General features: G+C 36.9%; 1 protein-coding gene across 1 annotated transcript in view; it reads right to left on the reverse strand.

Moving 5' to 3' along the window:
* Positions 1-4,724: 4,724 nt before the first annotated feature.
* Positions 4,725-17,949, reverse strand: part of LOC123514249 (pre-mRNA-splicing regulator WTAP-like) — a 71,255-nt gene continuing 58,030 nt past the window's right edge. The window contains exons 5-6 of the mRNA XM_045271993.1: positions 14,480-14,634; positions 4,725-13,702 (exon numbers count right to left, since the gene is read on the reverse strand). Coding sequence (XP_045127928.1) covers positions 13,179-13,702; positions 14,480-14,634 — 679 coding nt within the window. The 3' untranslated portion in view covers positions 4,725-13,178. The remainder of the gene's footprint in view (positions 13,703-14,479; positions 14,635-17,949) is intronic.

The raw sequence follows: 17,949 nt of genomic DNA on the forward strand, positions 1-17,949 counted from the left end.
GCTTCAAGATACTCACATCGGTATGTCAAGAATGAAGGCGCTGGGCTGAAGTTATGTGTGGTGGCCTGGAATAGATAAAGATGTGGAATCCACGGTTAAGTCATGTAGGAAATGTGAAGAACACCAAAATGCCCCTGAGGCTGCTGAATTACATCTTTGGGAGTGGCCCACTATTCCCTGGTCGAGACTACACGTTGATCATGCTGGACCATTTATGGGTAAACTGTTTTTGATTGTGGTAGACTCTCATTCGAAGTGGCTTGAGGTTAAAATGGTACCTAACACTTCCGCCCACGCCACTACCGACGCTTTAAATTTAATATTTGTTACTCATGGTCTTCCTGTTACTATCGTTACAGATAACAGAACTGCCTTCACAAGTGAGGAATTTAGCAGGTACTGCCAGAAAAGTGGCATAAAGCACATCAAGTCTGCCCCACGACACCCCTCTACTAATGGTTTAGCCGAGCATGCAGTTCAGACCTTCAAATCGAGTATGAGGAAGATGGAGGAGCCTGTACCCTGGAGTGTTCGAATTAACCGTTTTCTCTTCAAGTATCGAAATACTCCTCAAAGCACCACTCAGCAGACACCATCACATCTCATGAACAGGGAGGTGTGTACTCACCTTTCCATGATACAAGGCGACCTGACCACCAGGATTCTTCGAAAGCAGGCAACTCAGTGCGAAGTTCATGACAAGCATGCTAGAACTCGAGTCTTCGTGGAAGGGGATAATGTGTATACGCATTTTGGTGGACCCATACTGGAATGGGTTGCAGGAACAATCCTGTCAAAAACAGGTCCATTGTCCTACATCGTCCAGCTTTACAATGGGCAAACAGTGAGAAGGCATGTCGACCACATTAGGATTCGACACCTCAAACCTATAGCGAAACCTATTGATGCTGAGCCTTTTCTTCCAGACTATATACTCGAACCAGTGATCCAACGTCCAGACCAGATCGTTCCTGCTCCTGTTGAAGTTCCACCAACCCCTCCTTTACCCAAGATGACAACTCCTGAAACTGAAGCTTCCGGAGGATCGAAATCTCCAGCACAGAGTACTACGGTTCCTGAGGCAGAACCAGGTGCTACAACTGACTCAACTCTTAACACTACACCTGTGCTGAGACGTTCCAGTCGTATACGTCGTGCTCCTGATCATCTTTGATATGAATGATAGTGCTTTGTCATATGCATTTACTGTTAGGGTTTGTATTGTTATTGCAACAGGTTAAGGATTTAAAGGGGAAGGAATGTATAGTATAACTATATAATCTGCTTTTGTGATACCTGAGTTTCAGGTAATTGTAATGATTGAAACACTGCTTCATTTGACTTGAGGATTCAATTCTCTATATTATGGGGGTTTGTTTAATTGATTTGGTGAACCCTGTGGTTTCTGTGGGCAGTCATGGAGAAGCCACTGTTCAGACAACATTAAAGCTGGCAACTGCTGTTATGGCTCTTCATCCTCCCTCTTCTCTGGGCCCCCACTACAACAAGGAGTGATAATAATGGTTCATGATAATATATGTGTGGAGAAAGTGCACTATGGAGATGGCATGGCAGAAGTAATGGGAACAACAATCATGATAGAAATGAAGAAAAGGATAATTATAGTCAAGTATGTGCCACCTAAGACAAATACATGGAGAACAGAATAATATAAAGAAATGCAAGGAGAAATGATTGAGTGCTTAGATAATATGATAAGAAGAGATGGAAAAATACTATTGGTAGGAGACTACAACTGCATAAGAGTAAAATGGAGAGAGATGGAAGTAATGGGTAATACTGGTTTGTGAAGCGAGGTGGTGTTACAGTTAACTATGATGGATAAAATGGATCAGTGGGTGGAAGAATCAACACAGTACAGGGGGAAAGAAGAAATATCATTGCTTGACCTAGTATTCACAAAGAAGCCGGAGCCTCCTCCTATCTTATAATATCAGAGTCCAATGGGAAGAAGTGACCATGTAAGACTAGAATTAGAAATGCAGGAAGAGCATGTGCTAAGATATAGGGAGGACTACAAAAAGGAGAGATTAAATTATGCAAGAGCAAATTTTGAAAAGTTAAGACAATTTTTTGGTGGCTCAGAATGGAGGAACATTATGAACGACAAGACAGTACAGGGGAAATATGAATTATTTCTACAGAACTATTATGAGGGACTGAAGAAATACCAATCTATAGAGTAAAGAAGAGTATACAAGTCTGGTACAATTGCAGATGTATAGAAATTAAAAAGGGAAAAAGATGAAGCTTGGAAGAAACTCAAAAAGCAGAGAAATGAAAGCAACAGACAGCAGTATAAGAATGCAAGAAATGAATATATTAGAGTAAGGAGAGAGGAAGAAAGAAACTTTGAAAAAAATGTGGTGCGGAAAAGTGAAGATGAACCCAAGCTTTTCTACAAGTATATGGTAAGATGAAGAATAAGGAAATAATAGAAAAAATAGTTAAAGGAGGGAAGACATATCAAACAGCAAAGGAAATGAGTGAAATAATGTATGAGAGTTTCAAGACTGTATTCACTGAAGAGGATTTCACAGAACTAAATAGGACATTGCATTATACAGGCTTGTTGGATATCATTGTGCACAAACAAGAAATTGGTAGAATACTAGAAAATTTAGATGCCAGAAAAATGATGGGACTGGATGGTATGTCAGGCTGGGCACTAAAGGAATGCAAAGATCAATTGTTATAACCAATTTGGGAAATGGTTACAAGCTCAAGGATGGGAGAGTACCACTGTAATGGAGGAGAGCCAACATAATCCTAATATTCAAAGGAGGAAAGTCAATTGAGCCATTAAATTACAAACCGGTGTCACTTACGAGTGTTGTGGGGAAGAGATGTGAAATTGTTATCAAAGAAAAACAGGTTCAATATCTGGAAGAAAAAAAGTTATATCAAACAGATAATTTGGGTTCAAAACAAGATCATGTGTTACATTTACTAGGTTTTTACTCAAGATTTAGTAGGACTGGAGAGGAGATATGGATGGGTGAACACTGTGTACCTAGACATAAAAAAGGCTTTTGATAAAGTCCCTCATGGCAGACTACTTTGGAAGTTAGAGAGCATAGGAGGACTGCAAGGAACTTTATTAGATTGGATAAGGGATTATTTGAAGGACAGAGAGATGAGAATTGTTATCAGAGATACATACTCATCCTGGAGTAAAGTAACAATTGGAGTGTCATAGGGGTCAGTTATATTAATTCGTTTGCTGATGATGGAAAATTGCTAAGAGTAATCAAGACCCGAGAAGACTGTTCACTGTTGCAGGAAAATATAGACAAAATTTATGAGTGGAGTAAGAAGTGGAAGCTAGAATTCAATGCCCAAAAATGCCACATAATGGAATTAGGAAAGAGTAAGAGAAGGTCAATATGGAACTATTTGATGGGGGAGAGCAACAAATAATGAAGACTAACTAAAGAGGAAAAAGATATGGGAATGGTTATACAAGAAATTCTGGGCCCCAAAACACATAAATAAGATATCTGGAACAACATATAAAATGTTGACTAATATTAGGGTGACATTTCAATATTTGGACAAGGATATGATGAAAAAATTATTATGAGTATGATACGTCCAAAGTTGAAATATGCAGCAGTGGTGTGGTCGCCGAGCTTGATAAAGGATATAAGATTACAACAGATCCAGAGGACAGCTACAAAGATGGTGCTGGAACTAAAGGATCTAACATATGAAGAAAGGCCGAAGGAAATCAGACTGCCAACCTTACAAGATAGCAGAGAAAGAGGAGACCTAATAACATTGTATAAAATAGTTAATAGCATTGAAAAGATAGACAAACAAGACCTACTGATGGTGACAGAAGAAGCTGGAAGGACAAGAGGACATACAAAGAAGATTAGGAAGAGGCAGTGTGTAAAGGATATTGTAAAATACAGTTTTCCACATAGAACGGTGGAAAAGTGAAATGCATTGAATGATGAAGTTGTTGCATCACGTAATGTGCATAGCTTTAAAGAAAAACAAGATAAGTGGAGATAAGGAGAAAGGACACTATGAACCCTGCTCAAACCCTGTACAATACAACTATTTAAATACACACACACACACACACAAAGAGAGAGAGAGAGAGAGAGAGAGAGAGAGAGAGAGAGAGAGAGAGAGAGAGAGAGAGAGAGAGAGAGAGAGAGAGAGAGAGAGAGAGAGAGAGAGAGAGAGAGAGAGGAAGATGGGACGGTCTTGAATTTTTAGTATCTTGCTATATAATTTGCTAATAATTTCCTTCCTTCATGATCATCAGTGATCTTTTTACAGTTTTCTCCATATAAATTTATCTTTTTTGGTTTCAACACTTCAGTTGCACTCCTGAAAGTTTTATTGGATTTCTTACATTATTCTTACTCCTTACAAACATTCTTTCATCACATCTGCTATCTCTTCGAAACTATTTCCATCAGCAACCTTGACTATTACTTTAGACTCAAACATCTTGAGAGAAATTCATCTTTGTTTGCTAAAGGGAAGCTTACCATGATAATTTTCAACTTTTGGTCCTTGATAATAAATATCAAATGGACCACAGTAATGTATATAGATAGCATAATTCAGATTAAATCATGATGAAGTAGTAATACAATAATTAAGTATGTATGCAGTACAGTATTGATGCTGAATTAGTCAATTCAATAACTCAAATTCTCAACAAGGAAAATTAGACATAACTCTAGGAATAAAGAATAATATTTATTTGTACCTGCAATTTTCAAATAGTGGTTAAATCTTAACTAAAAACTGGAGTGTTAACCAAGAACAAAATGAGCAATCTCCAGACTATTGCATGACATACTGACTACATCAACCACACTCTTGCAAATGTCACACTCATTGAAAAACAATATTCCTCCTTCCTCCTCGTCCCAGCAGAGGCCTGCTTGCTTTCGTTACCAATTCCAATAAGCAAAGTCAACCTTATGTTCAAATAGCAATTTCTGTAACAATTTTGTTTTAGATAATTTTCCTGTGTTCAAAGATTGAAGTTGTTAACCTAATGAAAAACATGACTTCTATTAAACCAATATGATGTTACTCTTACAGTGAAATAAACCATAACATAGTCTGTAGTTCCTACCCTCAAATACTCATAATGTGGAGCTAATTGTAATCTAAAGAAAGAAATACAAGGATGTATCATGTAAACCACCACACAGTAAGATATAATAATAATTTCCAAGTGCAGTATATTTTTCATATTCTTGCATGGACCCAAACAGACACACTGAAGCTTGATGTAGTTTGTTTTGTTTTTCATCTCTTCCACAGATTAATGAATAGGTGATTTGCTGGAGAGAAAAGTAAAAATCATTTACATAAATGCTTTTGATTTGATTTTAAGATTCTGTGAATACTTGGACATAAAATTCAAATGCTTCACTCACAGAATAAGCACTTATAAGCAAATAATTGAAAAATATATGATGTAAATGTTTTATGAAATGCAATACAGTAACCCATTCCATGCATAAATGATGAAATTTTGTACTACATGCTCTAACCTGATTTGCAATACTTACACATATCTAAAATTTTCTTGATGCATACAATAATTAAATAAATTTCTAAACTATTCAAGACTTTCATGAAGTACTGTACTTGTGATCACAGCAATGTTTCAAGGTATCCTCTGCATGAACGCACACCACAAAGCACAGCTTTACTTATCACCTCATTCAAACAAACTTTCTGAATTTTTAAGGCATATTTGTACCTATAAATCTTTATTCAAAATGGCAAATCAAGTAAATTTAGCATTTCATCTTTATGTATGTAAGCATACATATATATGTGCACATATTGAATCAAGTATACATACAGGTATGCATGCCTGCAAGTTAAGTGAATACCTGCACACACATACACACAAGCATGCACATATGCACATATGCACACATGTGCACGCATGCATGCATGCACACACACACACTCACACACACATACACACACACTATAATTTAGAAACTAAATGTATGTACAGCATATATATTTCTTCAAAATAATGTAAATGTAAATGGCTGAAGTGTGTCCTTCTAGTGGTTACTATTGTTAGTAAATGGATGAATACATCAAGCATACCTCATGTGCCATTGTGTGACAGGGGTTCAACCAGTAAGATATGCATTTCATTGAAAACATTTACAAAAAGGCAACCCAAGTGGGACAGGGTAATGACCATAGTATGATATGTAGGGCATTCCAAAAAGTCACCTTCCATTTCCTTCACCTCTAAAACACAACATCCAGTTTAACTTCGGTGTCCATCATCATACATACTCGTACGTGGTCTGGTCTGGTACCAATCACGCTGAGATTAGATTGACTTCAAAACTGTATCAAATAAATTCAGGGTTATAATTGTCAATTATAATACCAGAAGCAGAGGCTGCTCCACACATCCACAGCCATAACCTAGGCACTGAGCATCACCATCTTGACAACATAAAGAATGGTGATAAGATTAATGTAGCTGTGAAGTATACTTTTCAGAGAACCACACTTTAGTACAATAATGAAACTGTATGTGTGTGTGTGTGTGTGTGTGTGTGTGTGTGTGTATATATATATATATATATATATATATATATATATATATATATATATATATATATATATATATATATATATACACAAGATACTCTGCGGGAGAACAATCCAAGCGCCATCCCCACTGAAAACATGTATTCTTGCGCAAATGTGAGCTCAAGGCATCTGCTTCCATTACATACACAATATTTAATCAAAGTTTAGACCTTATTGTCATACAGAGAGAGAATAGTCTATGCAACATCTAATGGAAGAGGATGCCTTGAACTCCCATTTGCGCGAGAATACACGTTTACACTGGGGATGGCACTTGGATCATTCTCCCACAGAGCAACTCATATATATATATATATATATATATATATATATATATATATATATATATATATATATATATATATATATATATATATATATACACACACACACACACACACACACACACACAAATTTCATGATTTAGTAACAGTTAAGAGAGAGTACATATGTGAGAAAAAGGATGTGAAGGTGAATATAGCAAACAGTAAAATGGTGAGAAGCAGCAAGCATCAAAATTTGAGTACTGGTACACTACTCATTTGTGATATGCAAAAGCAGGGAGGGGGGGAGTTGAGGTTCCATTTCTGAATTTGGATGCTGATGTAGGAAGTTCTATGGCTATAAATGTTAGAAATTCAGAGTGGGAATGGCAAGGACTGGGAATTCTAAAAGAAATGTCTGAGTCAACAGTAATTCAAACTGTGTGATATGGCTGCAAAACATGGACTTTGCATGACTGATTAAGGAAAAATCACTGTAGTTGATAATTCTGATGAAAGCACTGGAAGGAAAGATTGAACACAACTGTATGTCCATATTATAAAGTGAAACACAGAAAAGATGACTAAGAATAGGATGGAGACAATGTTAGGGAGGAGCAGAGTCAAGGACCTCAGCATTGGGGAGAGTGCTCTTTGGAAAATAGCTGGATATAAATACAAAAAATTTCCTTTTTTATCAATTAAGTGTTTTCTCTACACTTGACAGGTGAAGATACGTCTCCTATGCAGCAGTGTTAGGCAAACTTGAACTTATATACAAGTACTTCTTTCACTGTACACCAAAACCTTCATTTGTCCACTTTTATTTCAATGTAATAAATGTTATCTGCTTTCATCATCTTCAAATCATTCTTGATCTAAATTTCTTTCTAAGTAAAATTATTTTCATTTGGTATCTAACACCTAACCTTTCTTATACTGAAGCAAACTTAAGTCATTCCTTATTCTTCCCCAAAGAGTCTTCTCTATCCAAACATTATACGTATAATTATCATTCTAAACACTACTAAACCTCTAATTTTTATAATATATGTGATGGAAGGTTTTGTCACTGATCTTCACTAGGTAGCTTGGACTGGCATCACCTTCACTGATAAGTTTGATGCATTCAATTGTTTTGTTCACATCTTGGAATATATTGAGAGCACACTACAGCTCCACATGCCAATCTTCGTGTTGCACTGAAAAGAAATGCTTAACTTCTTGCATTTTCTTGTATATGCAGTTCATGGTGTCTCTTGAATTAAAATAACTCCCAACTATGAGGTTGCTTTTGTTGAATTTCTCTGACAATTGAGTATCCTATACTGTCAATCCCTTTCTTTGACCAGCTTTTATCAGATACCTCTCTCTTCACACCAGTTTTCATTTTGATCTCTTTTTCACAAACAAGATATAGCTATAACAATGAAATCTTTTCTTTCCACTCTTGACCAAAATATACAGCTCATGACAAAGGTGTCACAAAGTTGGAGCAGGCTTGTGAGAAAATGGTGAGTATAACATAGAGTCCAGAAAAATAATTTTAATTATTAAATCAGACTGGAACTCTTGCTGCTACACATCACAACACATGTACACTTAATAATTTGCAAAAGAAGTTTTCTGTTCATATTCATAATTTAATTAGGTTATCTTCTAGAAAATGGTAAAAGTTTTGATATATACTTTCCAGTCAAATGAAAGTGTCTTTAGTGTGCAAACTAATACATTCAAAACTAATGGTTAGGGGACTCAAATTGAACATATTTCAAATGTCTGGGCTTTCAAATTCCAGTAGATGGAGAAACAGAGATGAGATTTATAATGAATGAAGCATGAGAAATGTGAAGAGAAAAGTGTTTTGTAGATTGTTTGGATGAAGTGTCTGAGGAGTATGTGGAATATCATGAATGAATAAAGAAATGAGTTACAATGAAGCACCAGTGTGGAGGAGTGATTGACCAAGCCAAGCAGGTAATGGGAGGTGTGGTTGATGAAAAGAATAAGTGGATCTGATGTTTAATAAGATTTAAGATGCAAGAGGAATTACTAGAGCAAAGAATAGCTGTGAATGATGTGGGTGAACATCTGTTTTGGATATTTACATGCAACTCAGGGGTTTTATGGGTAGTTTACCCATGTTTGGTCTCATCAGGTGCAAGAACTGAAGGAGAAAAATCTGTCATGGTGTAGTTGTAATCAATCAATTCTATTCAGACTGTGATGCAGGGAACAGAACACATAATGCACCTCACTAATATGTAAAAGTAGTTAGTGGGGACTTCGTGTGTAAAAGTTTATATTATAGACTTCACATATTGGTGTGTAAATTCTCTTGATTTTTTTGTTTTATGTATGTTCCACCTTGCTTGTTTGCAAGAATGCCATTTGAGCAGGGCAGAACAAGGAGGGATTTCATGGTTTGGGTATGTAGACAGAATTGTACTAGTGGCTTGTCTCTTACAGCAGTCAGAATTGGTGTGCTTTACTGATCCATACAATGTCATGTATTTTCTCTCTTTGCCCTATATTCAATCTAAGAGTGGTGCTGGACAGGAGATATGATAAAACTCATTTTCCCCTGTTTTCCAAGTGGGGATGAGGACTTGCTGGGCAGCATTGACTTGCTTCCTAAAGATTAGTTGGGTTTCTGCAAATATAATGATAGTTGCAAATTGTCCACAGAGGATAAAGTATTGTGGATAAATTCAGATATGAGTAATCCAAGCTGCCTGGGTGGTGCTATAATTTTATCTGGGGTACTCTAAGGTGTGTTTCCATATTGTTCCAACTTTGCATAAACTTCTTGCATTGGTGGTCTGTTGTGGGCAATGGAGAAATCCTAGACACTACTCACAGGCATATTAAATGGATATGAACTGCTGTGATTTGAGGTGAACACTGCTTGTTTTGGTTTTGAAACATTGTGGTGTCTCACCCTGATGTGCTACTGATCAAGTTATTATTGCTGTAGCATAAAGCCTTTTTATGACCACAATCATCCCAGTCCACTTTCCATCTCTTTGTGCGGTGTTGATTCTGCTTTGTCAAACCCTATTATGACCATCTTCTTTAGGAATGTTCCATGGAGCAAGCATCAGGTAGCATGAATTCAATGCAGGCATGATGTTTGCAAAGCAATGAAAAATGACTGGCAATGGAAAAAAATGAACAGAGAGCAGCTTAGGAGTGATGCAGCCTTGAAGTCTCTGAGAGGTCCATCCTAATCTGATCAAATCATTTGGTTCAAAGTTATACCAAACTTCATATGTATTTAGAACTGTATAAATTGTCATTACCGGCCTTAACAAAAGACAAGATATCAGAATGCAAGTCAGGATCAGACACTGTTGAGAATAGAAATTTGCTCTACATTTATGGAATCATGAACTGCAATAAGCAAGGATTAATGGTATACATGTCTATACCAAATCTATTGAATCACCTTGTGATATGGCAGCCAGCACTCCACACATGAATGACATTCGCTGCACTCTCCTCCTGCAGGACCATACACATACATAACAGAATCAAACAGAATACTAATTTTCATCTACTGTTAGTGTATAGCTATTTATGTATTTGTCTCAAAAGAAAGAAATCTGAACTTGAATACTCACAGACACAATGTGGATTTGCCTCCTCTCATGCTGTAACCATATTGGCATACACAGAATAAATAAAGAAATGCATTTGTAACCTTGTTAATTATCTGGTGAAAGCCAGTGTGTATATGTACATATACACACTGAAATCCAACAATCCTATCGCCTCTGATGTGTAGGGAATTTGTGTATACATGTATTCTTTTGCTGCGAGATTCCACATCACCATGAAAGTGGTTAAATAGCACCCCCCTCGCCCTCAAAAAAGTATGCATCAAGAATATTTTTGGATGTAAAATGAAAGGAAGCAAGAGTAAGCCAGTTTTGTTGTTAAAATCAGAGAGAGAGAGAGAGAGAGAGAGAGAGAGAGAGAGAGAGAGAGAGAGAGAGAGAGAGAGAGAGAGAGAGAGAGAGAGAGAGAGAGAGAGAGAGAGAGAGAGAGAGAGAGAGAGAGAGAGAGAGAGAGAGAGAGAGAGAGAGAGAGAGAGAGAGAGAGAGAGAGAGAGAGAACCAACTGATATAAAGGGCATGCCACACTGGCTCAAGGGAAAAATACAATATAACGCAAAGGAATGTGTGGGGTTTTGTCTTTTCATCTTCCAAGGATGAATTTTAGCCAATCAGTGTCTTCCACACCTATGGGCATATTGATTTTACCTTTATCCATAACTATGGGCATACTGATTTTCCTAACATATTTCAACTTTGTGCCAGTGAGATGTTACATAATGACATGTACATTATTCCAAGTTTGCTTAGTCTGCATGCTTTCTTACCATTGTCTAAGGAATGGTTCTTCTAAAAATTTCAAATAAATATGTATGGTAGTATGGAAAGACATGAATCATGAATGCTGATATACAATTTCATAATAAATATCAAAATAAAAATAGCTGGAGTTTCTCTCTTTCTTTCGATATACTGCACTTGGAAGTACAGACTACAGTTACAATTTGGAAATTTACTGATACAAGAGTACTTAGAATTCTGTATTCATTGGCAAAATAAACTGTAATACTTATGGTCAACTTAAAATTGGAAGAGGCAAAATGACAAATATATGGTGTATGTCTTTCCATGCACTCATTCATTTTTCACAGCCATAAGTTTACAGTAATTAAATGTTTGCAGTACGTTTACTGAAAAATTAGATTATCTTGTACTCTTAAAATGGGGATCAGGTCAATTTGGTCTAGTCCAAATGAAGACTAGCAATGCCAAGATTCTGTATTCTATAGATGGTGGTACGTTCTCCATGTGAGCTGACCTCAATTATATTACAATCAAGGCTATTCTCTGGCCAAAGTATTATTTCAAAACACTTAGCTACAGTTTTTGCTTCATATACACACAGTATGCAAGTCGTAAATCTTGAAGTTGAAATTGACGTTTGTTGCTAATACTATTTCTATTTGTAAATTAAAGCAAAAATGCTCTAAAACTTGAGAAACTTGAGTGTCACATGTTACAGCTATAAATAAGTAAACAATCACATTTTTCCAAAAGTTGCACACATATATACTTCAAATGAAGAGTTTTCCAACATCTGTCAATTCAGTACCAAGTGACAATTTTCAACATCAAGAACCGTGAGCCTGACATCCTACAGAATGAAGCAGCCCTTATGATGACAAGGGGAACACACAGCTTCACATGCTGCATCCTGCTATTTACAATTCTTACACATTCAACCAACACAGTGCTGATGAGTTACATGCAACGTAGACAGCCTTGCATGACTTGTTTTTTAGAAGAAATTATTAGAATACTTAGTGAATGTAATCCAATTTCAAAATTTGCATTTATGTTTGGTAGGAGTTTGCATTGGAAATGATAGAACAACATTTTTAGACCAAAATAAGTGTTATGACCACTTACCATGGAATTGCAATGAAACAAAACAATTCATTTGAATAAAACAATTGTATGTAATAAACAAATAAAAAAAAAATATAACAAAATAAATAAACAAAACTGACAGGCAATGAGCTAGAGATGAAGAGGTCCAAGCATAAGCAAAAATACACTTCCAGTTGGTGATGCTGTCTGTACAAAGACTTCTATTCACTATTCAATTGCACAAATTAAATATAAACAATGTCCTGTTTTTCTGTAAAAGTATATTTAAAAATACATGCCAGACTTAAGAGTCAACAACAAAAACCAGAAAATGCATGAATTTAAAATATCAACCAATAAATGTCAAACTTTGAATTTACTATACAAAACCTCAATACTGAACTGATAAATAAAAGTTTCCAAAGTTGTAATAAAATCTTAAAACTTAAGGACATGAACACTTACACAGCACTGTAGAACTGGAAATGCTATGTGCCAGTTGAGTCCACATCAATAATGTCTGGAGAATGGCCATTTTTTTTTTTTTTTTTTTTTTGGCATGGAGGTTGGAGCACCTTTGTGACATCATGGACTTATAAAGGTAACCAGCCAACTCCAGCCAGTCAAGCAAGGTCTGTAAGTGTTGTCACCACTGAGTTTTAAACAGCTATACAAAAATGATACCTTGTCTATACAAAATTTGGACAGTTATGGTAGTGCAAAGAGACTGCTGGGCCGGAGAAGCAGACAGGAGTGGGCCAACAAAACTCGCCACAGGAAGGGTCAGTGTGAGAGGTCTGGTTGGGATTTATCCCTGTCTTAAATCCTGGAAACCCTACTCTGATTCCATTACACCATTTTCCATTAGTGGTAAGATACCCTCCTCTCCCTCACCTTCTCCACCATCAGTTCTTGTCCGTTTTTGTGGAGGCAACCCCTCAACCTCAACAACATTGTCTTCTCTGGCATCCTGACTATCAGCTAATTCTGAACCATCGTCAATTTCACTCTGCGTCCGTTTTCGCCCATTAGTTAGTAGATTAACTCCAGTTGTGTCCACAGCTGATGATTGATCATTTGTCTGAGGCTCATCATGGGGAGCATCACCATTGGGTTGTGGCACCAATGTTCTTTCCTCTGTCCGTTCTGCCTCATTGTTTAATTCACTTCCTGCCTCCATAACCACAGGTGCACTCCCCTCATCAGTAGATTGAGTGTCTGGGGTATGAGTCAATGCTAACTGGGAATTCAGTTGAGTTATACGCTCCTTAGCTTGCCTTAACTGTTGTTGGAGGTAGTAAATGGTCCCTTGCATACCCTCAGTGTCTTCATCCATCTCCAGCAGAAATTCATCAAGTTCTGGAAAAATAAGGAGACATTTATACCCAATTATGTAAAAATAATAAATATTCAAATACTTAAGAATTATTAGTCAAATAATCATTATGATGATTTACTTGCCATCTTTTAAATGCATATTTGGTTAGTGATGTATGGAATCTCTAAATGTTTCCTGCAGTTCTGTGGCATTATTGTAATAACTGAGGATGAGAAAGAACACCTTTTGAAAACACTGTTAAGTAACATCAAAATAGGACACAAGGCAAGAGTTAGACATGTTTCTTGGTGTTAGAATAAATGGTGAGTCAGTATGTAGGTGTGAAGCATGGCACTGGTATCTTTTCCACATGGAAATATTACACAGATAGCAGATGATATGGTGAGTAAACCAATTCTCCAGGAAGAGATCAGCCACTACAATCAAATGCTGTAATATTAATACCACTAATTTAAACTAGAATGGGAACTTTATTAGAACTTTGTAAATACCAATATCTCATATTACCAGGATAATCAGCTGTAATAGTTGAGAAGAAAATGAGAGACAGATGGGAGTATAATAGAATTAGCAGTGGATAGACAGAGATTAAGTAAAATCATGACTAGTGATAGGCAGAAAATAACATGAAAAGGTAAAGATGTAGTATAGTGGATGCTTATAACATGCAATCTGGCAAGGAGATGATAAACATCAGATGAGAAGGGGATACTTTTTTAAGAAATGTGACATCAGAAATTACATATATAGGTGCATCATACAATGTGCTGAAGGATTATTGAAGAAAAATGACTAACCTGACTGAGATTTTTTAAGTTCCTCACTAAAATTCCTCTGCAGTGCCAGATCACCTTCTAGCTTTGCCAGTCGTCCTGAGGTGATCATGCGGCCAAGCTCCTCATTCTCCTTGATGAGGAGGCGACACTTGGCCATCAGTTGCTTCCCAGTGTTACTGTCAAGAAACAACAAAGAAATAATTACCATTTAAGTCATAAACACACAAAAGTCCTCACAACTTAATGAACTATGTTAGGTTATCAGAAAAACTTCAGTACTTTTTGGAGATCACCAATACACCAACTGCAAAGGAAGTTCATAAACACATGCCACAATTTCTTGTACATATGTACATGTTCATATGCAAATGCAAAATCACACACACACACACACACACATTGAAGATGATTGAGGAGCAGTGATATAGAAAAACATCACCAGGAATATGTACACACTAGATATCATGAGTTGTTGGGGAAGTTAAGTGTTGATTTTTCTTTGTGGATGATTGGGGGAGGGAGGGGGGATGATTACATCAAAACAGGAATATGCCTCAGATGTGTGCTTCCCTTAAGAAATGTAAAAAATAAAGTAGAAAAAATAAAATCTACAGAACACTACTTACGACGGTGGCAAAGTTTGAAGAGCTAACTCAAAGGGAAAATATGAAAAGAAATATAAAAGAAGACAGACCTATTTACAACAGATGTATTAACAAATGAACAGAAGAATTTCAGATTTATTTGTAATGGATAAATTTCCTGATATTTCATGGGACACAGTTAATGTGAAAAGTAAAGATATTTGAACAAGAAACTACAGTTTCTCCTAGGAAGCACAGATTGGAAGAGGTGATATCAGTAAGGAATACTCACTAACTGAAGGAAGAACTTGACAAACATATATATGGAGAACACTTAGGCATTGGTCTGACCTTGTATATTTCAACTAGATAAACACACACACACACGGTGTGGTCTCTCAGCTCTAAAAAAGATATAAGATTAGAATGGGTCCAGAAGATAGCTACAAAGATGGTGCTGGAACTAAAGGACCTAACATATGAAGAAAGATGGATGGAAATGGGACTGCCAACTTTACAAGATAGAAGAGATTTAGGAGACCTAATAACAATGTATAAAATAGTAAATGGCATTGAAAAAATAGGCAAGGAAGACCTGGTGCTGATGACAGAAGAAGCTACAAGGACAAGAGTTCATGTAAAGAAGATTAGGATGGCAGTGTGTGAAGGATATTGGAAAATACAGTTTTCCATATAGAATCGTGGAAAAGTGGAATGCATTAAGTAATGGAAGTTGCTACAGCACATGATGTGCATAACTTTAAAGAAAAATTGGATAAATGAAGACATGGAGACAGGACACTATGAGACCTGCTTGAACCCTGTACAATACAAACCCTAGGTAAACACACACACACACACCGCGTAGTGTAGTGGTTAGCACGCTCGACTCACAGTCGAGAGTCCGGGTTTGAGTCCCGGAAAGCGGCAAGGCAAATGGGCAAGCCTCTTAATGTGTAGTCCCTGTTCACCTAGCAGTAAATAGGTAGGGGATGTAACTCGAGGGGTTGTGGCCTCACTTTCCCGGTGTGTGGAGTGTGGCGTGGTCTCAGTCCTACCTGATGATCGGTCAGTACGAGCTCTGAGATCTTTTCGTAAGGGAAAGACTGGCTGGGTGACCAGCAGACGACTGTGGTGAATAACAGACACACACACACACACACACACACACACACACACACACACACACACACACAGTAGGCTAAACCAAGTGTAACAATCAACATATTCTCTCAGACAATATTAAAAGATATCAGTGAGGATTTTGAATAGCAGTAACACTACATATAGCAATACATATTCATCTTTTCTTATATTGTCATACCTCAAACCAGAAGTACCACAAAAATTTTACATACAATATTATCAAGATGCTCAAAATTAAATAACTTAAACTTAAAAGACAATGTAGCTGATTAATGTGGCCATGTTGGGCAGCTATGGTGACATTCTGTTGATCATGGCACATATTCAATGTTTTGCTCTCTCACAGAATCTAATTTCAAAGGCAACAATGATGATTAGCTAAGTTCTCAAGAATTTCCCCTGTTATTAATGTAGAAATCTTGTTAATCTGAGACCAGAATCAATAAAACCATAATTAAAAATCTGTAAAACTTTAACTATACACTTTTAAATGAAATGGAGGTGCAGCCTGATGTATATCGGGATATAAGCCCAGCTTTACAGGAACCACTGTGGCATATTAGGGATGCTGGCATCACTGAGAGTTTCACTTTTGCTCTATACATGAGAAGCTAGAGAGAAGACTATCTTCACTTTATACAGGGGGATACTACAATGATCACCTGTCGAAAACTTGAAGACAAGGACATTTATGTGCCATTAACTAACATGTCATTATGATTAATAATTTCTATATCCAATGCCACTAAATAGTCTATGGAGTGTGAGAGAATGAATATTCAAACGTTCAGAGTATTACTTTTCTTCATGTAGTTAATGTGTGGAACCAAGACCAAGCATGTACAGGCAATCTCCGTTTAACGAAGGTTCACACAACAAAATTTCGCCACAACGAAGGTTTAATTTTACTACCATCTGCTCGTTTAACGAACACCAAACTTGCTTTAATGAAGTTTTATCCAGGTAATTTTTCGCAAGTTTGAAAGCCCCGCTGTATCACGCAAGCTGACAAGCTTTTGAATACACCAGGAGCCGCAAATACTAAGGCCTGCTTCAGGAGAAATCCTGGGACACCTATAAATCAAGATCAAGATCAAGAGCAAGCCTCTCGTGGACAACACACACACCACTCACCCCCATGACAACGTCAGCAGCACCTCGTCTTCACTCAGTCAACTTACCACCAAAATGCTCTGCAATGTGGCCTAGCGTTCCTAAGAAGACCAGGAAGTCTCTTACTCTCGAAGTGAAGTTGGATATTATTCACAGACACGAGAGAGGCGAGAAAACTATAGCATTGCTGGCCACCATCTTGACTCCATATACTGTGTCTACTATTTTGAAGTCAGCAGACTATTAAGAAGGCTGGTGAGACTGTATTATCCTTGCAAGCTAAAAGAACCACCTGAACTTGTGACTCTACAATGGATAAAATGGAAAGCCTTGTGGAAATGTGGTACATAAGTTTTGTATGTGGTACAATGATGCGCCCTTTGTTTACATTCCACAGGTTGCCGGTTAGTGTCTTTCCTGTTTCACTCTCCCTCCCTTCATAAATTTAAGAACATCATTATAAAGTTACGTACATACATACATTAGTGTACATTATAATGACTTAAATTAAATTTAACTGCCTATATGTTAAACTTCATAATTTTTACTTTCATTAAACCTTTCATTGTACTATGATGCACTCTCGCTTTGCTTACTCTCAATGGAAGTTCAAGTCAGGGGTTAAACTTGTTATAATCGGTTCGCTTA

The sequence above is a fragment of the Portunus trituberculatus genome, chromosome 37, assembly GCF_017591435.1.
Source record: "Portunus trituberculatus isolate SZX2019 chromosome 37, ASM1759143v1, whole genome shotgun sequence".
Taxonomy (NCBI): domain Eukaryota; kingdom Metazoa; phylum Arthropoda; class Malacostraca; order Decapoda; family Portunidae; genus Portunus; species Portunus trituberculatus.